The sequence below is a fragment of the Leiobunum rupestre genome, chromosome 6 (assembly GCF_980474605.1).
Source record: "Leiobunum rupestre chromosome 6, qqLeiRupe1.1.hap1, whole genome shotgun sequence".
Taxonomy (NCBI): domain Eukaryota; kingdom Metazoa; phylum Arthropoda; class Arachnida; order Opiliones; family Sclerosomatidae; genus Leiobunum; species Leiobunum rupestre.
The window spans coordinates 13,795,267-13,822,861 of NC_143389.1; the positions used below are offsets into that span (position 1 = coordinate 13,795,267).

A 27,595-nucleotide genomic window follows, 5' to 3' on the forward strand; every position below is an offset into this window, starting at 1 on the left:
CTGTCGAAAAGAAAACTTTTTCACGAAGATATGAGCTGATGAAAGAACAAAAACAAGCTTTCCATTGGGGCCAATAGCCTTCGCATTTTTGTACGTAAATGAATGAAATGTCTAAAAGATTTAATAGAACATTTTATTCGAATAAACATAAGAATTTTACAAGTTGGGTTCTATGATACCTCCGTTTGACGCGATACGTGTTTGGGCACGATGAAGCATGTTTTAAAACGAGCGTCTGATCCTACCAGGAGTGTCAAGTTCGAATGCTGCAATGATTCGGTGACGTAAATCTTCGATGTTCTCAACGGGCGTCACGTAAACTTGTGCTTTGATGAAACCTCCCAAGAAAAAGTCCATCTGAGTTAGGTCTGGAGACCTCGCAGGCCGTCGAGCGTGACCGTTCCTGCGAACCCAACGATGAGGGAACTCGTTGTTAAGATGCTCCACTACACATCTATGTACGTGGGGTGGTGCGCCATCATGTTGGTACCACATCCGTCTGTAAACTTCCAGCGGAATATCTTCCAGTTAGAGATTGGCAGAACATATAAATTTACCCGCAAAATTTCGATTCATCATAAACATTTTGGTTAACTGTTTATTTATGAACATTTTATTCTAATAAATAACGATTTAACATGCAAAAATAATGAATTTTTTTCTGATATTTTTGGGATAATTTTCGGTTATTAATAAAAATTCATAATTGGATAATTTATTATTGAAACGCCGATCTCTACCCACAATTGACCGTGGGGTTTTAAATCGGCAATTAAATATTATGAGTCTCCTAAAAATCGCTGAAAGTCATGTTTTCAATAATAAAAAATAAAACGTGGCTAGGGTTATACCCCAGGAACCACCATTGGACAAGTTATCTTCATGAAGCACATTTTAATACATTTTTTACAATGCGTAGGAGGACAGTGGCTAGCCCTCCATGCCACGCCAGCCAATAGCTCCTTATAACAGTATAAGGTTCTTTATAAGGCGACATTTTATATCAACAGTACTTAGGTCTAAATTAATTATTATCGGCAAATGTATGTTATTATTCATTTAAAAAATCCTTTTCACGCTTTCTATTTCTCAAGCGATTAATATAGTTTTCTTTTTTGTTTTATTAAACTCTTAAGGTTTCGTGACATTTTACAAACAGGTTTCGTTCCTATGTTTCGCCGCATTTGCTTATTCGGAAGAATCGGAGCTGTTTACTCCAATAACCGTGTTTGTTTCCATGCGTCTCTTCGCTATCATCAGTTTCCCTTTATCGTTTTTTCCAGAAGTCATAAATGGTCTAACAATGGTGAATATTTCTTTTTAACAGAAAATCATTTTACAAAAATAACTCTGAAATGCTTTCGAAGGTGTATGTTTCTTTGGGTCGAATCAATAAAGTTCTCGGCGGTGAAGAGCTGACGCCATACGTTCAAAAAGAGAGGATACACAATGGAAATGACATAAATGGAGGTACGTGAGCTCGTAAAATTAAAATAAAAAATTAATAACCAAATACATTGTAATCTTGTGTTTCTAGTTGTTGAAGTTGTGAATGGTGTCTTTTCGTGGGATAAAAACCTCGAGCCCGTCTTGAGGAATATTAACTTGGAAATCCCCAAAGGAGCGCTGGTGGCAGTCGTTGGCAAAGTTGCGTCCGGAAAGTCTTCGTTGGTTTCGGCCATTCTGGGTGAAATGGACAAATTAGACGGAGAAGTTATAGTTCAGGTTGATTTATAAATACGAAATATTAAATTTCTTTGTTGGATCCATCAAATAAGGCTTATATGAAAATGTCATTGAAGGTGTTACAACCTTTAAGACTAAACTTGCCTATGACCCTTATTCGATGACAATAATTTTCGAGGCTTGGTTAGAAACATAGTGTGTATCAAATCAGAGCAGGGTTGGGCAAGGGTGTAGACCTCCCCCCTTGGGCCAACCTTTGACTGACCTAAATTGCCAACCCCTTCTCGACCGCTCTTTACATCCACATACTTCGACCACCCCACCCTTGACGAATTTCTAGCTACGCCACTGCGATGGGGTGACATAAAATGGAAAGCAACCGGAGGGGTTTAAAATCAGAATGCAAACCCTTTGTCTATAATGAACCATGGTTATTATTTCGTATTTTGATCCGTAATGATTGTTACTGTACATTAGGCAACAGTGGAGAGATTGACATGGTCGTGACTCTATAAACACGAGGAGTGGCGTTTGTGTTCATTGTTAGGGTTACTGGAAGCGGGTCGGGGAGCCGCGAATTTAAAAATGTCTCTATTTGATCGCTGTCAGCAGATGGAAAATTGGTGAAGGTCCCACTACTTTTTGACTTCATTCCTTTGTTTTTTTGAGCCATTGTAGGCGGTGGCAATATTTGTGCTTGGGTGGAAGAAAGGGAAAACCGATGGTCATTTGAGGTTGAGAATTAATTAATAATTACTTACATGAGGCCCTAAAGCTATTGAACTTTTAAGGCATTATAATCGATTTTAATTAAGACGTGGAAGGTCACCAGCTGACTTGAGCCTAAGTTCATGCCTTAATATTATAATTATTATGATGCAATATTTAAATACCTTTTTAAGAGGAGGTTTTTATCAATGATTGGATTATATTTCTAAGAAATTTAATACTTTTAACATTAGATTAATTTCGTTTTACTATTTGAAAGAACTTTAATATAATTAAGATGGACAAAATAAGATTTGCTTTTATCTTTCCATTGACGGGGCGTTTCAATCTTTGGATATATGGTTCTTTTATGGACTAGAGAGAACCGTTTAAGGAATAGGAAATGAACCCATCAAGGAACGAGATTAAACCATTTATGGGCTTAATGACGAGCCCCTAATGTTTAAAAAAACCTTTGGAAAAACTGTTCTACGTAGAACAATTATGGGCATACAATAAAGGACCTCGATTGATTACTCCTATTTCCTAAGTGTTTAAAATATATCGTTGCGTAATTTCTGAATCGTTATTTTTAAAGTAAGAAATGATGTTATTCCAAAAAACTATGTTGTAGCTATCAATCAATTTTACTTCATTAATGTTCATGATGTGTTTATTTGAACTAGGGCTTGTTGGCTTACGTTCCTCAACAAGCTTGGATCCAAAACACAACCCTCAAGAACAACGTCATCTTCTATCAAGCAATGGACAGAGCCAAGTACGAAAGGATCATAGAAGCATGCGCTTTGGACGAGGACATTGACATCTTTCCAGCCTATGATGAGACAGAAATTGGAGAGAAGGTAATTGATATTGTATAAACGAATTTTTGCAAGCGGTAGTGGTGTAGTCCTACACAAAAAAGAACCGGGGTGCTACCTGGGTACAGCGAACTTCGATTTCCGCGTTTTCGAAGTTGGCTGTACCGGCTGCTATAAATGTACGTCCAACTTCGATTTTTAGCGTGATTGAATCTGGCCGTACCTAGGTTACTATTTGAAATTATTATGGTATTTAACTGCCGGCAAAATTTGTAATAAAATAACACGCCCTTTATTACAGAAAAATGATTTACGAAATAGAAGCAAGGCGCGCCCTGGCCAGTTGAAAAAAAGAGGCAGGGCGCGCCCTGGCAAAATGGAAAAACCAAGGCGGGGCGACGCCCTGGCCCGACTACACCACTGGCAAGCGGATATCTGTGACAGTGTTAAAAACGTCCGTGGTCAGTGCTGTCGCTAGTTTTATCAACCAAGGGTGTGACTAAAGGCTAGCAAACATTTACGAAAAAACTAGCGAAACCAGAGGGGAACAGGTGAGAGGGTCCCCATTATAACCTCGGGAATCACATTGATTGTTTCACTTTTTAATCCAAGCCTTACAAAACTCAGGTATCTAATTTGTGGGTGTGCTACTGATGAAATTACCATTTTTTATCAGTGTTGTTTTGGTTAAACTTAAATGCCAATGTGAAGGGAAATTCCCAACATAAGATCAAATAAAGGTGTTTACATGGTTTTACGCCGTCTGTGATAAAAAGAAATCCGCACGAATACACCACTGTTGCGACGAAATACTTTTTCTACTGATTTAAAAAAATATATTTTTGTTTAACGAAAATGTAGTTCAAACAAAAGTAACCATACATTTCAGGTAGAATAGCTCGCTTATTTATTCATCAAACTGCAGCGAAATAAGCTTCTTTTAGACTTCTACGTGGGAAGTCCGGGCATTTAGTGCGGACCTTGTTTGTATTATTCTTCCCAATCCAGATTTGTTTGCGAGTTGTGCCATATAAACACGCAATTATTGATCACAAATATAAAACGCACCCAGGGCTGCCTTGGCGGATTTTTCACCTGTAGCAAAATTTATATGAGCGCCTCCTATGTTAAACAAGCTATAGAATTTTTTTGCCAAATAATAACCTACTACTGAATCATTGAGAGACCAACTTAAATTATACGTAAGGTGTTACATAAACATTTAATATCAAACTTTCAAAAGTTTTTTAGTAGCTTGAAAAAGTGTCAATATTAATAAATGTTTGGTTTTAAGAAATATTAACACAATATTACATTAATGATGCTGAAACATATTTCGATTTTCGAGTGCAGAAGATTTTTTTGTAACAATTAAGGCTATTCATTGTGAGGAGATCAGTCTCCGGAGTATTAACTACTTAAACAAATAGTTTTATTTTAATTTCTTAAATGTATAACTATATCTTTGATCGGTATGACAAATGACTCGTAATAAATTTAGAAATTTGCCAAAAAAGCATTAACATACAACATGTAATAATACAGCTTAAATATCTATCTAAAACTATACTTCTAGAACTAAGGTGGTGCCTTAGGTATTACCCTAGCTTCTTATAATTATTATTTTTATTTTTAATATTCTAAAATAAACAAATCCCCATAACATCTAACCAACTAAATAACAAAATAAATTGAGTTGAACTATACCGACGTACTAGAGGCACGACTAAAGTTATTATTTTGGTCGATGGACGTTTGATTTTAACTGTTCAATTATTATCTCGATTAAAGCGATTTGAAAAGCAATAAAGTAAGCGAAAATACATAAGCTTAACTCTATTTGAAGAAATTATTTTTAAACTGTCAAACGCCCGAAAGAGTCTTAATGGAAATAGTGTTAATCTTTGGACAGACTTCCGAAGAATATATATTAAAGAAGAATAAATGAAAATAGTAGATAATATTTTGAACGTTTTTAAACGAATATTGAAAATAATAATAAAGAAGCTTCGAAATTACACCAAAGACTAAAGAATAGATCCAATTTTCTTGACGAAGGAGCTCTGAAAATTTGATATCAATGGAAATGTCGGTTGCAGTAATTATTGATAGCGATTGAAGGTTATTTCCATATTTTCCTCTAAGGGCATAAACTTGAGCGGCGGTCAGAAGCAACGGGTCAGTTTGGCCAGAGCTGTTTATTTGGACAGAGACATTTACCTTCTGGACGATCCTCTGGGTGCAGTGGACGCTCATACTGGAAAGCACATCTTCAACCGACTGATTGGGCCAAACGGACTGCTTAAACACAAGGTGATCTACCTTGTTTCCGATGACACACATTTTAGCTTTGAAAAGCGTCACAATAAATTTCGGTTTCGCCAAAGCCGGTGCTAAGTAGGAAAAGAGTAATGATGTTGTTTCCTTTACTTTTTGGTCACTTTGCTTATAAATGCTATTTCAAACGTCTTAATACTAATATTATATTTCAATTTCAAATTCTTATTTTAATTTCAAATTCTTATTTTAATTTCAAATTCTTATTTTAATTTCAAATTCTTATTTTAATTTCAAATTCTTATTTTAATTTCAAATTCTTATTTTAATTTCAAATTCTTATTTTAATTTCAAATTCTTATTTTAATTTCAAATTCTTATTTTAATTTCAAATTCTTATTTTAATTTCAAATTCTTATTTTAATTTCAAATTCTTATTTTAATTTCAAATTCTTATTTTAATTTCAAATTCTTATTTTAATTTCAAATTCTTATTTTAATTTCAAATTCTTATTTTAATTTCAAATTCTTATTTTAATTTCAAATTCTTATTTTAATTTCAAATTCTTATTTTAATTTCAATTTCTTATTTTAATTTCGAATTCTTATTTTAATTTCGAATTCTTATTTTAATTTCGAATTCTTATTTTAATTTCAAATTCTTATTTTAATTTCAAATTCTTATTTTAATTTCAAATTCTTATTTTAATTTCAAATTCTTATTTTAATTTCAAATTCTTATTTTAATTTCAATTTCTTATTTTAATTTCAATTTCTTATTTTAATTTCAAATTCTTATTTTAATTTCAAATTCTTATTTTAATTTCAAATTCTTATTTTAATTTCAAATTCTTATTTTAATTTCAAATTCTTATTTTAATTTCAAATTCTTATTTTAATTTCAAATTCTTATTTTAATTTCAAATTCTTATTTTAATTTCAAATTCTTATTGTAATTTCAAATTCTTATTTTAATTTCAAATTCTTAGTTTAATTTCAAATTCTTATTGTAATTTCAAATTTTTATTTTTATTTCAAATTCTTATTTTTATTTCAAATTCTTATTTTTATTTCAAATTCTTATTTTAATTTCAAATACTTATTTTAATTTCAAATTCTTATTTTAATTTCTTAAAAATTAATGACCGATATATGAAATTTTCATTCATAATCAACTGTTGTTAACACTACTTAGATAATCCTTAACCTCCTTCAATTATAATTATACTTTAGTTTATAAAAACAATTGTTCTAATAGCCACTTAGCAATCGACAGTTCTGGACTCTACAACTTGATATATAGTGCTCCGCATAGATCCAGTTCCGGTGAAGGCCGGAGCCGGATCTGGAGCCGCGGCTCCGGCTTCAATACTTTTTATGGTAATTTCATATGTCTAAGCTTTGGGAGCGCCCATAAATTACGTGAGGCGTTTAGGGGAGTGGGGGGGGGGGGGGTCGAGCTGAATCTCACCCAATCCCACGTGGATGAGAGGGGGTTTTCGTCAAATATCACGTAATTTTTTCCGCAAGAAACAGTGAAAAATTGTGATAAAACTGGGTTAAATTAAGTAATTCAACCCTTGCACACCTTCATCAGCATGCCCTATGACCTCTATTGCCCAAGTGTACGTGGTGATCGTAAAAAGAGATGCTGCGGTACATGCGGTATTTACTTTTCACTCATCCCAAGAGCTGCAGAGCACCGGCGTGCGGTCCACAGAGCACCACCTGCACCAGCGCGCAAAGTGTGACCTTCACGGATTGTAACACGCCGAGTTACTGAGCTTCTGTGTACAAACGACAACGGTTTAAAGTGGCTAAATCAGAGCGAGGTTGAAGGAGCAAATGATTTTACTGAAAATCACATGGACATGTTTGTTCCAGTAGTCACTCTTGAGACCGCTCATGAGTCCCCGTGGACTGAATTTGAATGAATTTTCTTATACGAATTTAAGTAGTTCCTTAATACTTAAAATTTATGTTTTATTATTGTTCGATTTTCTGAGTAGACTACGTTCTGTCTAAAATACTAGTCTTAACTAGTCTTAAATATAAATAATTAAGCAAATTATGTTTTTCTAAATAAATCCAACACAATCAAACACAGATTAACGTATTTACACTAAAAATACGCATTTTGAAAAATCTCACGTGATATTAGGGGGGAGAGGGAGGGGGTCGAGCCAAATCTCACGTCATCTTACCAAGGGGGGAGGAGGGGTGTCGAGAAATAACCGAAATTGCCTCACGTAATTAAAAGACGCTCCCTTTTTAGTTCCACATCGAGATATATATATAGAAGTGGGACTATTGCTATGGACGGAAGTGTTGTTGTGGTTTGTTTGTTTGTTGTGAAAAGCGACGACACGGTAGATGGAGCTGCGAAAAATAAATTATATAAATTTTATTATTAGCGGCACCGGGACTCGAACCCAGATAGCCGATGGCCGCGTAATCTCTAACACCGACGCCTTTACCAACCGAGGTTCGCCGTTTTCTTCCAATTCACGATTGAACGTTTAGCATTGCAAGTTTTTATAGTTTGTATTTGGCTAGTTAAGTTGTCGCAATTGTCGTTCCTTTTTCCGCGTTATTTTACGTATATTGACAGCGTTTAAGGTCAAGTGAACCTCAAACTTCGCCTCCCCCTCCCACCCAGTGAATTTTCACGAAGGGTGACACGGGCGTGACGTGAAGTTTGAATTACAGTGTGGGGCTACACAACTTTTACCGATGGGTAGTTTCAGGTCTGTCAGGTAAACAGGAGAAAAATTTTAACCCCCCCTTTAATAACAATACGTTAAAGTCAACTCTTTAACTGAGGATGGTACTTTTTATATCAAACGATAGAATGCGCAGTGCCGTTAATTTCCGCCCCCTTCAACCAACCCCCTTAAAGGGAGAGTGACCGAAAAAAACAAGTTGTTTTCACTCGATAGAACTCTTTGACGCACACGCAGTGCCGTTAATTTCCGCCCCCTCCGACCAACCCCTTTAAAGGGAGAGTGATCGAAACGATAATAAATTCATGGGTATTTTTTATTAATTGGCAAATTTACATGACCTTTGGTGCCTAAACTACCCAAATGTTTGATATAAATTTCTTACACTCTTAAAACAGTTGGGTTAAAATCGACCCAAAATGGGTTATTTTTGTAACCCAACGCTGGGTCAGTATTTACCCTACCCTTATTTTGGTTATTTTTAATTTAAACCCAGAAATGGTTAGAACTTGCAACCCAAAGTTGGGTTGCTAAATTTTAAGCCACAGTTGGGTTACAAGAATAACATAAACTGGGTTATTTTTAGTAACCCAAAACTGTGTTCATATGTAAAACAACCCATTTTGGGTTGCAATAATAACACAATTTGGGCTCTTTTTTAAACTGAAACACTCTATTTTGGGTAAAAGTTAGTGTAGGGAGCTGTTGGTTCGCGTGGCATGAAGGGCTTGCCACCACCCTCCTACGCATTGTAACCCGGCCACCTGATATAAGGGCTTCAAAAGTCGCATGATGACTTAGGCCTAAGGTGGTGCCTTGGGTATTAGCCTAGCTGATTACTTTACCCATTTTGGGCTTTTATTTACCCAAACCACCCATTGTTGGTTACAATAATAGTCCTATTCGAGGTTTCTTTTAAATTTTATTCCATAACTGGGTTAATATCCCATCAATTGGTTGCCTTACAAAACAAAACTCTGAAGTAATCCATATTTGGGTTACAAAGGGACCCAAATATAGTTGGTTTCCAGCCTATATATAAAATAGTCATAAAACTGGACCTGTATTTACTGACATTTAGCTTAAAAATATATTCATTTAGTTTATATATACCGAAACTTTGTAACATTCTTAGTAAATGAATCAAAACTATCTGTGATTGACCAAAAACAACCCTTTCTAGCCTAAACAGGTATAACCTAGCCGGTTCCTCTACCCTTTGTGAATACAATCAATAAGTACAATCAATAAATACCAAACTCAATCACTTAGGAAAATATTTTTACATTTTCAAAATGTTGTTGTAAATAGTTAAATTATGACATTATAGTATTTTAAAACTTTTATTGTTCTTTGGGTTTTTTATGTTAAAATTTTAACTCAACAGTACAAGTATGCTACAATTTTTTTAAGATCCTGTTTTTTACCACAACTTTCAGCAAAATAATAATATTAGACTGTGTTTAAACCATTTAAAAATTGTTTATTACAAAACTTAAAAAACATATAAACCATATGAAAAGGAATTTGACTTAAAATTACTTTTTGCTTCACAAATAGAGGTATGGTACTAATTGATTTTTCAAAAACATTTATAAAAGTGTTAGTGTGGGTAATATCCATAAAAGTAGCAGAACATCAGTTACTTTTACAAGGGAAAGTAATAAAAAATTAAAATTTTTAAGATCAGGATTTAACTAATAATTTAACAAATAGTAAAAATTAGTTCGAAATTGGTCAGAAATATAGGTATGATTTAGAAATAATTTTTCAAAAACATTTATAAAAGTGTTATTGTGGGAAATATCCACAATAGTACCAAAACCTCAGTTACTTTTACAAGGAAAAGTAACCAAAAATCCTCATTTTTAAGAGCAGGATTTAACCAATTTTACAAATAGTAAAAATCAGTTTGAAATAGGTCAGAAATAAAGGTGCGATAAAGAAATGATTTTTCAAAAACATTTATAGAAGTGCTAATCTGTGAAAGTTTCATAAATGTTTCCTATCACCCGTTGATTAACAAGGGATGAAGACCAAAAATCCTGATAGTTAAGAGCAGGATTTAACTAATTATTTTAATTAGCAACAATGAGACTGAAACCATACCTCTATTTCTGACATATTTCAGACTCATTGTGGATATTATTAAAATTATTAGTTAAATCTTGCACTTAAAATGTCAATTTTTGGTTCATTTCCCTTGTGAAAGTAACCTAGGTTTTGGTACTTTTATGGATATTGCCCATACTAACACTTTTATAAATTTTTTTTAAATAAATTCAGTACCATACCTCTATTTCTGACCAATTTCAGACTCATTGTGGCTATTTATAAAATAATTAGTCAAATCCTGCTCATAAATAGGAGGTGTTTGGTCTTCATCCCTTGTTAAATCAACGGGTTTTACGAAACATTTATGAAACTTTCACAGACTAGCACTTTTATGGATATTTCCCACACTAACTCTTTTATAAATTTTTAAAAATTAATTCAGTACCATACTATGGTACTAATTACATTTTTGACAAATGAAATTATAAAAGTGTTAGTGTGGGAAAAACTGGGAATTACCCATAAACTGAAAAATGAAATATTTCAATCAAATTATTTATCAATTAAGCTATGTAGTAGAAATTACACCTTTGAATGTTTCAACTTAAAATTTACAACTGGTTAAATGACTTGGAGTTAGTAATATATTTTAATTAACCCAATGGCTGTAAATTTGGTTATGCGAAAGTGAATTTTTTTACTAAACGTCATATTCTAAGTGACCTATTAAATTTGAAAATTTATTTATATACACAAAGTATCAGGTTTTATAGATAAAAAATTTTGATATGTATGAGTAAATAAATTAAAGAGACTTAAACGGTTTTAAATTCACAATATTTTTATTAATAAATATATTACTAAATCTTCAGGGATTTTTTCAAGTCTGACGATATAATGGTAAAACTTTGGGACGAAAAACATTTGTGCGCTTTATACATACATGTATGATAGTCACAACGTTTACCATTATATCTTCAGACTTGTAAAAATCCCTGAAGGAGGAGGAAGAGTTCCTCCGAAACGTTGGATGTTTTAAATAAATAAATTGTGAATTTAAAACTGTTGAAGTCTCTTTTCATTTAGTTTTTCACTATGTGCTTCTCTTCGCTTCTATGAGTATTAGATTGGCTATAAATCTCTTTGCGTTTGACCACTTGGGCAGTTTATCACAAAGAGGTCATAAACAAACAAATATTCTATGAAATATTTTTGTATTAGAAATTACACCGTTGAATTACTTACTACCAAGTAGCGAATGTGTTTTTTTTTGTTCGACATAGTGTACTTCTAACTTTCTGGAAAATCATCAGATATTTAGCCCCATTCGCTACTGAGCTTACAAAAAATAAGCATTTGCAACTACAAAAATTAAATTTTTCCAAATGCTTGGATAATATATTTCATCTATGATTTGATTTTTAGTTAATTTGCTTAGGGTTTCTCATCATATTCAATAATTTTAAGAAGACCATATGTCTAATTCCATGTTCTAGGCGTATTTGGTATGTGTAATAGTTTACTTAAACATATATTTTAGAACGAAATCTGCTTGTGCAATTGTGCATAGGTCTATTTATTATTATTACTACTTTTTGTTATTCTGAACTTGAGAGACACTTTGAAGCATGCATGTATAGGCTTATTGGGGAAATAACCTTAAATGGACCTGTTCATGGATGACTTTTACCCTAAATATTTATTATGAAGATGCTGCACAATATGGTCTTTAAACTAATTGTCTTCACCATAGAGTATACTCTATGTCTTCACCGTATAATTGAAAAAGTAATAATGAATGAAATCCACATTCACTCACTCGAAAAAACGCTGCTTTCGCGCGAAAAATATGGCGTCGCGCGACGTCATAATTAATTTTCCCGCGAGTTTTGTAACTAAATTTTGGGTTGTAATAACATGTGACCCAAAATTGGTTAACAGCAACCCAGAATGGGTTTAAAAAATAACCAAAATTTTGGGTTAGACTTTTCGACCCAGTTTTTTGACCCAGAACAAAATGTAACAAAAACCATAACCCAAAACTAGTCAATTTTAGCCATTTTTGGGTTAAAACTAAAACGACCCAAAATATTTAACCCAACTGTTTTACGAGTGTAAAATAAACCCATTTTAATCCCAGTTTAAGAATTTCTTTATATCATATTTCCACTAATTTCAATAATTTAAAAGAATTATGTTCGTCGTGTTTTGCTTACCTATTTCACCTTTGATACTTTCCGTCTATCTAACGATAGGAAATCACATGGCCTCAACAGCTTTTGTATTGGTTAATTTTGTTTTCCCCCGGGGTTTCCTGAGGGTGGGCGGTGGCCACTCTTTAAGATAGGATGGTAAATTATATATAAAACGATAGGAAATCACATGACCTCAACAGCTTTTGTATTGCTTTGCCCACCCAGGTATCCTGAGGGTGGGTGGCGCCCAAGTTTTAATCCTTCAACTTAGGATGGAATTCTAACGATAGGAAATCACGTGGCCTCAACAGCTTTTGTATCAATTGGTTTGCCCACCCGCGTATCCAGAGTGTGGGCGGTGCGCACTCTTTAACATAGATTGGTAAATTATATATCAAGCAATAGGAAATCACATGGGCCCAACAGCTTTTATATCTGTTTTCCCACCCGGGTCTCCTGATGGTGGGCGGCATCCACTCTTTAACTTAGGATGGCAATTTATATATCAAACGATAAGAAATCACGTAGCCTCAACAGCTTTTGTATTAGTTTGCCTACCTGTGTCTACTAAGGGTGTATGGGTTTGCCCACTCGAAAACCCTGATGTGGAACTAATATTACGGCCTGGACCGACTTGTTTGTTATGAATTTTCGAGTCCTAGCAGTAGCAGTGCTACACTCCACTGATAACTTTGATATCAATCTTTCGTAAAAATAAAATAAAATATTTTTTTATATTACGCTTTGATTAGCTTTTGAAACACAATAGGGTATTCTTTCACAGAAACAATAGTGTCATCTTAATATATACATGCACTTAAAAATAATTAGTGCAATCGGGGAGCCGAGTTTTGGCTCCGGCTCGGACACATCCTCGGAGCCTATTGATATCGATTAGTAGCCCTGGAGATAAATGTTGCTAACAATAATCTTTTTCTAGGCAATACAATGCATTTTCGCTTTGTTTTAGACTAGAATTTTGGTGACGCACGATGTTTCGATTCTTCGGGAGGTCGACATGATGTTCGTCATCAAAGACGGCACGATCTCTGAAAGTGGAACGTATGAAAACATTATCTCCAAAGATAGCGATTTCAAGGATTTCCTCGCTGAATTCGCAAATGAAGAAAATTACAATTCCCCACCGACAGAAATAGAAAATCAACAAATAGTTCGACCCTTCTACACACCAAAATGGTAAAGTTTAAAAAAATATTCCTTTATGTAAATGATTAATATCTTAAAACTTTTAATTGTGTTATTTAGGTGCTTTTATTCTAGCAGCAGTAAGGTTAGACTGAGATAGGCTTTATACTCCCAGAAACTTAAACTATTAAGTGTTTGCAAGAGAACCCAATTTTTAAAAATGCCCATGCGAGTAAAAAATTACTCCGTGAAAGTGACTAAACGCTACTATGACTAATAATAGGAAATCCAAGAATACCGCAATAAATGGCTAAAATGACGACACAGACCCAGAAAGAAACCTCCACCATAATATTTCGTTGCCCCCCTAAACCACCCCTGCTTTAGCTGTGTGTGGGGGAAGTGTCTAAGCTGGCAACGAAATAAAATATATACTAGAATTTATCTTGAGATGGCAACGAAATAAAAAATTGACTTGAATTTATCTTGAGATGAAGAAATGAATATGCGTTTAGTAATAAAAATATTTACTTTACGATCAATCCTACACGAATTAAAAATGAACGGTAATATGTTTATACAATTCAGTTATAATTAGTAATTTCCGAGCGATCATTTTTCAATTTTACGTCGAAATCTAAGCGAATAACAAAATTTAAAATATTTCTGGGTTTACATTGGCTTATGAATGGATACTTAGGAAAACTCATTTGAAGAGAATAACACTTTATTGAGGTTTCCCCATTCTATTAGTTAGCCGCCGTTCCTCCGAATTGCTGTGTGCTGTGTTCTGTAACTCAAAAGACACAACGCTCCTACAAAAAGACCAAAAGAACAGTGAACAGAAAACCTTTAATATTAAGATAAACTCCAAGTCATTACTAAAACTGGTACTAATATAGTTAAAAGTATGCGCAAATTAAATATTTATCATTAAAGAAATACCATAAAATCATATATTCCTAAGTTGGTCCAGAAGTATCCAAAACGGTGGTAGATATAAACTCCTGGAAAGATAAATGAATGCCCCTTGATCGTTGCACAAAAAATATTTTAAATAACGGTTCTGCTTAAAAATATTTAGTTACCATTCATATTTTTGCACAGGAAACAAAACCCACAAAAGATTGAATTAAAAGACGTGTTAAAACCGCCAACAGTAAGAGATCTCGAAACAATAAATGGAAAAAAAATTATTGTGAAAGAGAAGAACATCTACAAATCTGTAAGCCAGTTTCAGATTATTAATGTGCATTTAAGATTTGTAAAGTTTTTCATAAACATTGAAGCATGTCTTCTTACGAAAAATGTTTCTGGTTTATAAATTTCGAAGTTATACTTGAAAAACCCTTCACCTTAAATGGCTAGACATTATTGCCGAAAATTATCTCTTGTTATAATATGAAATTGATTATTAGCTATACAAATCACATTTACGAAAATAATATATTAATATTATGGTCAGTCCGTTAAGTTTCTAAGATTTTGCAGTTCTTATGGAAGATTTATATGTAAAGCCGACGGATTTTAAATATTTCGGACTAATATTATATACCCTAAAGGTTTATCACTTTGAAAATAATAAATTAAAATGCCAAATATTAGATACTGGGCTTAGTTTTGAGCTACTAAATTAAAAATATAAATTATTTTGCAGAGGTCTCAAACCATATATATATATATATATTTAAAATTGCGCAGTTAACAGATATTGATTTATAGTTCAAATTGCATATTACTTTATTAAATTGAAATATTTAAAAATTCCCTAATTCTAATAACTCCAACTATTCTTTTTTGCGTTTCACAAAGTGAGAGATTGTTATCAGAATCACCCAAAAAGAAGTAAAGTTACTTTTATTTTCGCCCTAGTCTTTTCAAAATCCCCGGTGATAGATTGAAAATCTGAACAAACCCTTATTTATTAATAATTTAAACTACACGTTTGTTAATCATAGTTTTACTAGCAAAGAAACAAGAACGAATATCAAATTGAATCCTCTGACCAACGGTGGCATGATTAGTTTAATACCATAAAGAATGACCCAACGTTATTATATTACCCAATTTAATTTTAACTGGTTTTTTTCAGGTTTTTCTTTCAGTTTTTCTGATGTGTGCTAAAATACTTGGATTCAGTTTGTGTTTAACAATTGTAACCAGTTTCGTTTTTTGTCAAGCAATTTCTGTTCTTACAAATTATTGGTTATTATTTTGGACTGATGAGTCAGTAAACCCTCACAGTAAAGCAATCAATGCGCAGTCGCAGTCCCAAACGAATAAGAGAGTAATTTGGTTCGCCGGCTTCACCGTTCTGCATATAGTGCTGATGTTATTCGCGTTTGGACTTTTAGTTGTAGGAATGTTGAAGGCTTCTATCAAAACTCATTCCAATATGTTAGTTAATGTTCTGCGATCTCCTTTGTTATTTTTCGACACGACACCCGTTGGACGGATCATCAATCGATTCTCAAAAGATATGCAAGAAGCGGATCAACTTATTGTTTTTAACCTTATTTCCTCTCTGTTCGCCACAACGAAATTGGTTACTTTAGCAATTGCAATAATTTTTGAAGTACCGTTATTTCTTTTGGCTGTCACAGTTATATCGATTCCCTTTTTCATTATTTTGGTAAGTGTTCGATTATTTTTATATCAATAAAAATGTTTTAGATTTTAGAAGAATTGTTCTTTTTGAAAAAATGGTATGGAATTTTCGTTTGGTATTTTAATTTGTACCAAGCCTGAAAAAGGGTTTATCGATATTACATTTTTTTAATATTTAGTAAGTTTATCATTTAACATTTGGCCGTGCTAGGTCATAAATTAATCAGTTTCTCTATTGAATTTGGCGAAAACGGTGAAAGAGGTTCATTCGTCTTTATCATTCCGTTCAAAACCTTTAAAAGTTTTTCTAACTTCATAAAAATTTTATAGAAAATCTAACTTTTCGATAAATTACATCTTAAATAATTAAAATCACCTCCTTCAGTTCAGTTTTAGAAATCAATAACCCATAATATAAGCGCTTTCTACAATTGAAGTAGCCAAGACCAAGGCTGTAAAAAAACAAGTTCAAATTAAATAAATGTTGATTTTATTTAAAGCAAGTGTCGCTCTAGTTGAGTTTCATTCTGCCTCGACAGTTGTCGCCACCGTACAAATTTAAACAAGTTGATTAGGCACATTACCCATCATAATTTCCCTATATGGCGTGGCCCAAAAGCCTGCTTTTAGGTCATTGGGTATTCTTACTCACGTTTCAGAAAAGACTATTTGTAATCACGTGCTCAGTCGACCTCGTTTGGATTGGCTTTTCGACAAACACGTAATTGTAGATTTGAAAATAAACGATAAATCGTTTTTGAAAGTCGATACTAGGTGGAAGCACCTTCCCGGTGATCTGAGCAACCGTAGCCATCTTCGATACATAAACTCAATCCAAAATAACGTAGGTAATGATAGAGCCGACACTTGCTTTAAATGTATCAAACAATATTACATGAAATGCATCTTAGAATTTCCAAAATATCTAACTGGCAATGTAGAACTTTTTGGACTTCAGGTGATTTTCCCATACATCAATGAAACATTTTGAAATTTACCTCATAGCATTAAGATTTCGCTCTTAATTCAGAAATATTTTCTAGGCTATATGGAATCGTTGAGTAAAATATTAATGATTTGTTACAGAGATTTTATTTGCGAACTAATCGTCAAATGAGAAGTCTGGCCGCGACTTCAACTTCTCCTTTGTTCACGCATTTCTCCGACTCTTTGAGTGGATCCACCCTCATTCGTTCCTTAGGAGCGACGGATATTTTTATGCAAACAGCGTTCGCACTTATTAACAAGAGTGAATCTGTAAACTACCATTTGCAACACGCGTCGCGGTAAGTTTTAAAAGTAAAAATGCACCAAATGAAACCTGTTTGAAGAAAAATTTGTAACGCTAATTATGTGGAACCAAGATTTTGAGAAATCTTTCAAATAGAAAGACTTTTTATACGTCAGCAGGAAAAAAGTATTTCACAAAAACTGATTAAAACAATTACCAAATTACGCTTTTTATTAACATTCATTTTAAAAAAAAATTAAAATTAATTTTGAAAATGAAGTTTTATAAAAGGAATTTTTTATTAATATTCATAATCTATACCCTCTTGGCCTTTGAAATCCAGGACGAAAAAAAGGAGAAATTATGTTTTATATAAATGTATTTCTATATTTCAGGTGGCTGTCGGTGAGAATACTTTTACTCGGAAGTGTTATTTTATTCTTCGTTAGTCTCTGCGCAGTGTTTGCCAAAGGTTCAATTTCTCCAGGTTCCTTTGGATATATATTGTACACTACTACCGTGGTAAGAAACTGATCTATAAAACATTAACACGGTATTCATTGGCCAATTTGAAAAATGTAATTAAATCTTAAAACAATTGCAAAAGTTCACCAATTTAAGATTAAAGGTTGATATTATCAAGTATATCTTCTCAAAAATCACACTATATTGAGATTAGACACTTCTTCATAATAGAGCCTCTGTTTCCACCGAAATATGATCAGTTAAAAGTTATTAACACAAAAGTGTTTCACTCTTGTCTTACGTGTTCGCAAAAATAGCGTCCCCTTTTGCGGATAAATTCAACTTTGAAATTCGGGAAATCTCTCTTTTGTCAAATTCGTATCCACAATATTAATGAGACCTATTTTGATGCTAAATCTTAATTTCAACTTAAGAGCCACGTGATATTTTGAAATTCAATGTTTTATAGCTGTTTATTTGAGATTAAATGTGCATTATTTTATTTAGCACTAGCCGAGAAGGCGGGCCCTCAGCTAGTTGTGTGTTTCGAGGCACTCCACACCAGGAAGCTCCCCGCAACCCCTTTTACCCATGCGAGAATTTCCGAGGCACTCTTTTCTACATAGTCGAACCACTGCAGTAAGGCCCCCTCCCCTTTTCCCGTGCGATAATTTCCATGGTACCTTCTTCCCCAAAGTAGAAGAACCCCAATAAGGCCCTTCCTCCCCTTTTTCCCCATGCGATAATAACTGGGGTACCCCCCGTAAGGCCCTTCCTCCTTCTTTTCCCCATGTGATAATTACCGGGGTACTCCCCATTTCTCCCATTTGACAATTTCCGTTCCTCCCTTTTTTCTTATGTGATAATTACCCTGGTACCCTTTTCCCCATAGTAGAACCACCCTAGTAAGGCCCTTCCTCCCCCTTTTTCCCATGTTATAATTACCGTGGTACCCCCTCTCCGCTTTTCCCCATGTATAATTACCGTTCGTACCCTTTTCCTCGCAAAAATAACTCAAACTCGCAGTCGTTCTAAACCCCCTGTATCCAATGGCTGATGCATAAAGGCCACAAGATTAACGTACGCCGAGAGAGCCACGGGACTTTCAAATCGGAAAGACCCCGAAACCCCCCCCCCCCCCGCCCCTTCCTGTTTCCGAAACTCACAGGCCTTCTGAAACTACCCTATACATCCCACCCCCCTCCGAAATTCGCGGCGGAAAGATATAAAATTTCGGGTGTATTGCGTGTTGGGACAAACACGGCCCGACTGTAAGGGGCGACAGATTTTGGCAAAATAGATAGTCGAACAACCTCAGTAACGAAGCGAAAGGCCCTAAATGGGTTAGAGTGTGCAATAACTGGTGGGTTTACCGGGGAGTCGGGGTCCGGCTCTTGTAACCCATAAGGGCGGTGGCGCACTGGGAGATGTTAGCTCTGATCAAATGGTCCTATCTCCACCTCCGACTTCGGTCAGGTTTGGGCTGGATACTGAACTTCGGCTCAGGCTAACGGAGAGGGTCCAGGCAAACTGGTCGCCTCGGCGGATTGAGTAGCCTGCTGGGGGGCGGCGGGCCTCCATATGCGGGTACGGCGGTCCTGTTTCCCGGCCTTTTGGACTCACACCGGGATCTCCGGTGCCAGCTGTGCCAGGTTACTTGGACTGCTGTGTGCTCGTCGTTCCCCTTTAGGAGCTCTCTCCTAAGGGTTTGGCTCCTTACCTACGTAGGTAGGGTGTCGACTGGAGTTGCTATAGCATCCATTCTAAATCCCACTGCTGTGTGCGAAGTGGGGATTGGTCCACCCATTGCTGCACCTTCTGCTGGGTTGAGTGGCTTGCGTCAAAGGTGCGACTAACAGTAGTAGGGTTCTGCTACCCATGCTGGGTTTGTCACCTGTCCGGGCTAGGTGGACGCTGGCGTACGGCACTATGATGATAGGCCTTCCTTACTGACTAACCAAAAGGCCATTCTTATATGACCGAAAGTAACAAATAAGTGTGAACTTATCGGAGTAATACGCGATGCTTATACAACGTAAGACCTGAAGTAACAAATAAGTGTAAAATTATCGGACTAATAGGCGATGCTTACAACATATGACCTGAAGTAACAAATAAATGTAAAATTATCGGAGTAATAGGCGATGCTTACAACGTAAGACCTGACGTAACAAATAAGTGTAACACTTGTCGGAGTAATAGGCGATGCTTACAAGGTATGACCTGAAGTAACAAATATTTTTACAGATTCCTTAATCACCTTGTTTTTTATAATTAGTGGAACCAAAATTTGAAAACTTTAACCCGTGGCCAGCCTGACTTTTGTTTTTACAGATTCCTTAATAACCTTGTTTTTATAATTAGTGGAACCAAAATAATGATCTTTTTAGGTATATTCGCCAGATAATGATAAGCCACATTTCTAATGATGAAAGAAACTTTGATGATCTTTTTAGGTATATTTGCCAAATTTCTAATGATAAAATGCTTTAACATTGAAGCTCTAGTTTATTTCATAACATAGGTTAAATTAAAAAGAGTTAAATAGAAAAATATATACGTAGGTTAAATTAAATACAAAAATTTTGTCTTAGATTTTTATAAAAAACATCATCCCTTTTGCCGAAGCTTGTCTTAGATTTTTGTAACGCACATCATCCCTTTTGGAAATTCGTTAGTTCAAATTCAAGCTCTGAAGTATTCTTTGTGTTATGAGTCTTACTGTGATTCTATACAATATGACCTGTTTGATAGTTCCAATTCTTAATTTTTTCTAGTAAAGTATCATTCACACTATAGACGAAAGTTTCGTTGGTTCTCTTCTTTAGGCTTAACTAATTTAATTTGTCAGTCATTTCGGAACCTCTTTCAACGCGATCTAGGAGGATTTATACTCGATACAAGAGCAGGCCTTAGACTTCGCCATTCCCCTCCCCCTTCTCTCCTTTAAGACATAATCAAATGGTTAAATAACATACTCTCTATCGAAATTTAGATGCCAATTAAGTACCAAAATTATGTTTACATTATTTTATTGATCAAAACCAACTTTTAATTTAATAAAATCATCGTATGCCAAAAGCATACGAAATATTTCTTCACGGCTTGGGCGTGGGGATTACATAGCGTGGGCTTCTGGCATTCAGAAGGTCGCGGGATTTAATTTAAAAACACTCTTTAGTAAAAACGTTTGTACTATCGAGTGTTGTAAAGTTAAATTTTAAAGAAACCACTTTAACACTGTTAAACTTGATATCACAGGTCGGGGGCTCTGGGCTTCAAAGATCGCCAATGCCCTGGGTTAGGCGGGGGCTCTCTTTTGTATATTATAATGCCGATCTCTGATTGATATATAACGGTTCGATTGAGAGCCGAACAATGAAATAATATTATCGCCTTCTGGGCGAACTTGTTATAACATGGATATTTTCTCCAAAAACACACATTAATGAGAATAAATACATCCGTACTAAAGCAATTTATTCAACCGAAATATGATCAGTTTAGGAATTAGGATTTCTAAACAATCACCACTTTTAGGAAAACTCTAAAGATTACCCTTTAAGGGGTCCGATTTGTGGCCCATGATTCAAAAGTAAGTGATTTTCATGATGGATAATAAAAACTCAAAATTAATTGTTGCATGGATCTAATTTTTTCTTGATTAATTTTTAACCCTGCTTAAATTTTTATTGGTCAACGGCAACTTTTATGTTTAAGGACTGTTGTCTTAATCTCGTCAGAACGAAATTTTGCAAACAAAAATTAACATAGTTGTTTTCAGATTAATATTGTAGATACGTTGATCCTATAATATCATTTAATATTGATTTTATTCATTACCATAAAAATTTTCGGATAATTATATTTGTGTTTTGTTCCATACTTAGTGTATATTGTTTTCTTTTAGATGGTGTTCTCTATTCCTTATGTACTTATCAGTGTGCCTGTATTGGATTCTTCATTTGTTTCACTTGAAAGAATATTTGAATATTCCCAATTAAAACCAGAAGTAAAACAAAATATCAACACTTAATCTATTTTTTTCGTGGGAAGGATCTAGGAGAACCTGGCCTCGGGTGCCTTGCATAATCCTATCATGTACTGGCACTTTTGAACTAAGGCCATGAACACCGATAGTGAAGCTCCCGTTGATACCAGGTTCTGCTCCATCTACTAGATTTTTGTAGCTATGACAAAATAAAAAAAATTGATGTAGTAGACAATTAAAGTTTTTCATGTGCAGGCAGAGTGGGATAGGCCGGAATATCTTTTAGATGAATCTTGGCCGCAAAACGGGAAAATCGTTTTTTGGAACTACTCTACTAGCTATAGAAAGGAGCTGGATTTGGTTTTAAAGAACGTATCGTTCGTTATAAATCCAAGGGAAAAGGTTATAAAATATTTATAATTTTATTGATATTATGCTTAATTGTTTACAGAGTTTCTTCTCATTCTTGGGTGAAAACCTTTCACTTAGAGACTGTCTCAAACTTGGCAAAATAATATTTACAAGTTTGAAATATTAACGGTTTTTTGGAAAGGCTTATCCCGTATCATAGATGCACTAATTCAAATACCATTCGTTAAAGTGTCAAATCCCAAAATATTTTTAAGTGCACTTAATAAAGTTTTGAAAAGGAGTGCAGTTTACAGAGAGCCGGGTTATGCATATATTTAGATTTACAGCGAGATTTATTAAAACCGTTATTACCACTTCAAGAATAAAATGTTGTCATCGTTAGTTGGATAACAATATTAAAAAAATATTTCGTACGATATATAATATAGTAGTCTATTAAATTAATTTTTAAAGAATACATAAAAAAGGAATATCTAAACACATCTTTTCCTTTAGTATCCTTAGTTGATAAAGTCATAGTTTAAATAAGTTTATCGTTTTAATGAAGTAACACACATTGTTACGTACTAGGTTGGAGTAGTTGGAAGAACTGGCGCTGGCAAATCTTCCCTGGCTTTAGCCTTGTTCCGCATGATTGAGCCCGTGAGCGGAGAGATTCTCATCGACGACAGGAATGTCCTGGAGCTGGGCCTTCACGACCTTCGCTCCCGGATCGGCATCATCCCTCAGGACCCGGTTCTCTTCTGCGGCACTCTGCGTTTGAACCTGGACCCCTTCGAGAAACACAGCGACGGAGAAGTTTGGAAAGCCTTGGAACAATCCCACTTGAAGTACTTTGTCAAAGATTTCGACAAAGGATTGCTCCAACATATTGAGGAAGGCGGAAAAAATTTGAGGTTTGTGTAGAGATGAAAATTGCTAATCATATTCAGGTGTTTTTACATTAGAATTTGGTTTCTATGATTTCTCAGGGATCTTAAAATTATTTTAAAATTAGCGATTTATTTTTGATACAATTGAGAGCAAATGTTTTTTCGAAGTTAACAAAATTAACACTATTTCTAAAACACCGAAGATTATATTAGTATTTCTTTTTATGGGATATAAATAATTTGTGAAATTAGGCTCTGTGAGCCATAACCCCAAGTTAAGGATATGACACTGTAAAAGGGTTTGTTTTTTTTTCTGTCTGGAATTTATTTTAAATGTTTTGTTTCCAATATTATCCTTTTCTTTTTCGAGAAAAATATTTTGCACAGCCACTTTTTTTCCAAACTAGATTTAATTTTAAAATGTAATTGAACTTAAAAATTTCTAAGAAACTATAAAAATTGAGATTGAATTAAAACAAGTTGGCAAGCCAAAATATACCTCTCATCGGAAGAGTTTCTAATTTTCAGTGAGGTGTACAATGTTTCCCTGGTTCTGTGGTAGTAGTCCAGGGAAAATAGGATTGAACCTTGAATAAATTAGAAGGCAGCTGAATTTTGGTAGGCTGGTAGTATATGACTAGTTTAGCAAAACCTGAGAAGTCCCCATGATTCCGAGCGCCGCTCCCCCTTTTACGCTCCCCTCAAGTTGGGAAATCATCGTTTTTGATGTATACACTAATTTCGGAACGGCACTAGATAGAGAGATAAATGAGCATTCGTTTTAAAGGTCATAGCCAATGCTACCATTTTTTACTTCATAAAAAAACTGTATCTCTAACGGTTTGGCTGGAAAAATTAATATACAGGGTGTTAACTAGAAAACCATACAGAGCCAATTACTCAAAATTAGTTTTATGTAAGAATTTGAAATTTTTAGGTTGCATAGAGCGTGCAGGAGGACAAATGACAATGAAAATTTCAATGACCTTGAACCAGGTCTTCAAGGTCACTCAAAATTTTTTCTCGAGAACCATTAGGATTAAAAGAATGGTTCTAATTAGAAATGCGTTCCACGTCTTATTTTAAGTCTAAACAGCTTTGACCCGATCTGATTTGAACAAGGAGAAGCCGAGAAATGTTAGACCAAAAAACAATGGGTCGTGGGTGGTATTCTAATCAAGGGCTTATAAATTGAAAACTACCAGATCTAAGGAATGAAAGTTATGCGTTACACACTAAACCGAGTGGAGGAGTTTGAAATTTTCAAATTAGGATTACCTTGAAACATTAGTTCAAGGTCAATCCAATTTTATCTCGAGAACCATTATGATTAGAAGAATGGTTCCAATTAGATAAATGCGCGCCAAGGCTTTTCAGTTAAACTACCTTTTACCCGGGGTAAATAAAACTCCAAAATATGCGTTAATTGATCTCACACAAGTATTTTACGAATTGGGAGGGGTTTTGAGTTACCAGGAAATGTCAAAGGTAACGTAGGACCACAAAACCAAGCAGGCAACTTACAATGCTAATCGTCGATGTCTTAGAGTATTTTAATGCATATCACTGACGTAGTACCAGAGAAGCTCAGGCCGGATTGGGATTTTCGAATGTTTACGTTACGGAAATTATCAAGAGAAACCTCGCGCACGCCTACCACGTCCCTCTTCATCAATGACTTAAGGCCGCCGATGAAAAACGCCCGTTTGTATCACAGTAACTGGTTGCTAGATCAAATAACAGTAGAGAGTCAGTTTCATGGGGACATTCTTTTGTCAGATGAGACCATTTTTTCTCGGCATGGAATAGTCAACGTCCACAACACGCATTATTGGGATAGCCAGAACCCCCGCTTCAAAATGCCGACCTCACACCCGGAGACCTTTAGCCTAAACGCATAGGCTGGAATATTAAACCACCGAGTGGCTGGTCCAGTTTTCATTTTAAGAATGAATGGAGTGATCTACCTACCTTTATTGCAAAATGAGGTAGTGGAATTTTAGAGAACTTAAAAAACGAGAATATCCTATAGTCAGGTATCAATATAACGGCGCCGGATGACATAGAAATCGAATATCGAAAGAATACCTTGATTTGAATATTCGCAATAAATGGATCGGCAATAACGGACCACTTAAATGGCCGCCTTGTTCTCCAGAACACCATTGGATTTTTTTTAAGAAAAAGTTTATTTAACTCCATAAACGATGAAACTCTTCGTGAAAGAACTGGTCAAGAATATGGCGATGTCACCGAAGAAATTCTAGAGAATACGATGAACTCGGTTGTCACACGAGCTCAAGCATGCGTAGTAGCCAATGAGAGGTATTTTTGAACACTTCATTATTAATTGAAAGTTAATCTTTATTTATTAACCAAAATTATTTGTAAATTATTCTTACGTTTATTAGTGGCTTATTTATTGAAATTTAGTTTATCTTGTGTTTAAAACTTAATAAAAATACTCAGTACATCTTTAATCAATTGACGCTTATTTTGGAGTTTTATTTACCCGGGTAAAAGGTTTTTTGACATTAGCGCGCATCAGTGGCGGATTATCCAGTGGCCCGGAGGATAAATCGACCCCACCGCGACAAGTTTCCCAGGGTCAAGGGGGGGGGGGGCAAATAAAGCTAAGCCTAGGGTCCCGAGTGGTAGTTAATCCGCCACTGACGCGCATTTATCTAATTGGAACTATTCTTCTAATCATAATGACCTGGAAATAATGTTTCAAGGTAATCCTAATTATAAAATTTTAAACTCCTCCACTCGGTTTAGTGTGTAACGATAACTTTCATCCCTTAGATCTGGTAGTTTTAGATTTATAAGCCCTTAAATGCCATATCTTGATTAGAATACCACACAGGACCCATTGTTTTTTGGTCTAACATTTCTCGGCTTCACCGTGTTCAAATCAGATCGGGTCAAAGCTGTTTAGACTTAAAATAAGACGTGGAACGCATTTCTAATTAGAACCATTCTTCTAATCCTAATGGTTCTCGAGATACATTTTAAGTGACCTTGAAGACCTGGTTCAAGGTCATTGAAATTTTCATTGTCATTTGTCCTCCTGCACGCTCTATGCAACCTAAAAATTTCAAATTCTTAAATAAAACACATTTTGAGTAATTGGCTCTGTATGGTTTCCAGCCAAACCGTTAGAGATAGTTTTTTCATGAATTAATAAATGGTAGCATTGGCTATGACCTTTAAAACGAATGCTCATTTATCTCTCTATCTAGTGCCGTTCCGAAATAAGTGTATACATCAACAAGTTGGCAAGCCAAAATATACCTCTTCTCGGAAGAATTGTCCCTAGTGGTATTAATTTATCGATATAACCCTTAAAGATATATCTCCGCAATTTAGAGTTATTTGTTAAAAATGTTATTCCAGTTCTATCCCGCCCGGTATAGAATTTTAATTATAATAATTGAGACGAAACGACCAATTTTAATTTATTCAGAATATCATAAGATAAGTAGTTACAGCAGTGAGTTAGACGTACTATAACAATGCACAATAGAATTAAACCCTTTTTACAGTACAAGTTTATCAGTTGAATATAATACAAAGCTAATTTTAATGAAAAAATATCTACAGAGGTTATTATAACGACCGTTCGCTTTTTAGTTTATAATTTTAACGGAATCGGGCCGATTTTAATTAAACGATAGTTATCGAAATTTTGTTAAAAGAATATTCCCTAAGGCCGCGCGATAAATTTACGAGAATAATTTCCCGTCGCCGTTTAATTGAAAATTTATTTGATTTGGGATTGCCAGAACTTTTATGTTGTGGGTGAGTGATTAGAAAATAAAATTGCAACCAGAATTATACAATATTCTAAATGTTTATTTTTATTCAGAACAGTCTATGGAACGTTCTTGATTTAACTTTCATCAATAGCCCAACAATATATATCCCTTCTACGTAATTGTACAGAACTGGTACTCAAGTGGGCTATTCTTTAATATCTGGGACAACAATAGTAGAACTGATGAAGACGAGGTTTTATTGTTTAATCTATACTAAGTAAAAAAGAATATTGATACATTTTGATATTCCGTAGGGTATACGAAGATACAATTATTATTTGTAGAAGAAACTAATGAGTTTTGTCAATATTCATATTATTACTACCTCAATATTATTGGTTTTTGGCGTTTTGAGCACGTAGAGCACGTGATGCACGGGCAATATTTTGACCATTTTTTAGATTGTAGGCCAAAGTAGACGAATATTGGGAGATACCGTAGGCCTCGTAGGGTTTTGGCCTAAAAATTGAATTCGACTACGGTGCTTTATCAATCTGTGGCTGGTTGTGTGTTATATATAAAAAACTCGTAGCTTCTCTCGGCTTTATTGCTAAGAGTATTGTTGTTTTTGTTACGCTCTCGAGCACCTTGTGGGGTGTTCGGCTAAGCGAAAAGTATTGTATCTGCT

General features: G+C 34.7%; 1 protein-coding gene across 1 annotated transcript in view; it reads left to right on the top strand.

Moving 5' to 3' along the window:
• The window catches only part of LOC149939325 (ATP-binding cassette sub-family C member 3-like), a 174,192-nt gene that overhangs the window by 141,137 nt on the left and 5,460 nt on the right, over window positions 1–27,595 (top strand). The window contains exons 13-25 of the mRNA XM_090179124.1: window positions 1,160–1,306; window positions 1,368–1,470; window positions 1,538–1,725; window positions 3,081–3,257; window positions 5,361–5,528; window positions 13,436–13,662; window positions 14,719–14,836; window positions 15,704–16,243; window positions 17,305–17,504; window positions 17,845–17,971; window positions 21,825–21,926; window positions 22,161–22,307; window positions 22,848–23,173. Coding sequence (XP_090035250.1) covers window positions 1,160–1,306; window positions 1,368–1,470; window positions 1,538–1,725; window positions 3,081–3,257; window positions 5,361–5,528; window positions 13,436–13,662; window positions 14,719–14,836; window positions 15,704–16,243; window positions 17,305–17,504; window positions 17,845–17,971; window positions 21,825–21,926; window positions 22,161–22,307; window positions 22,848–23,173 — 2,570 coding nt within the window. The remainder of the gene's footprint in view (window positions 1–1,159; window positions 1,307–1,367; window positions 1,471–1,537; window positions 1,726–3,080; window positions 3,258–5,360; window positions 5,529–13,435; window positions 13,663–14,718; window positions 14,837–15,703; window positions 16,244–17,304; window positions 17,505–17,844; window positions 17,972–21,824; window positions 21,927–22,160; window positions 22,308–22,847; window positions 23,174–27,595) is intronic.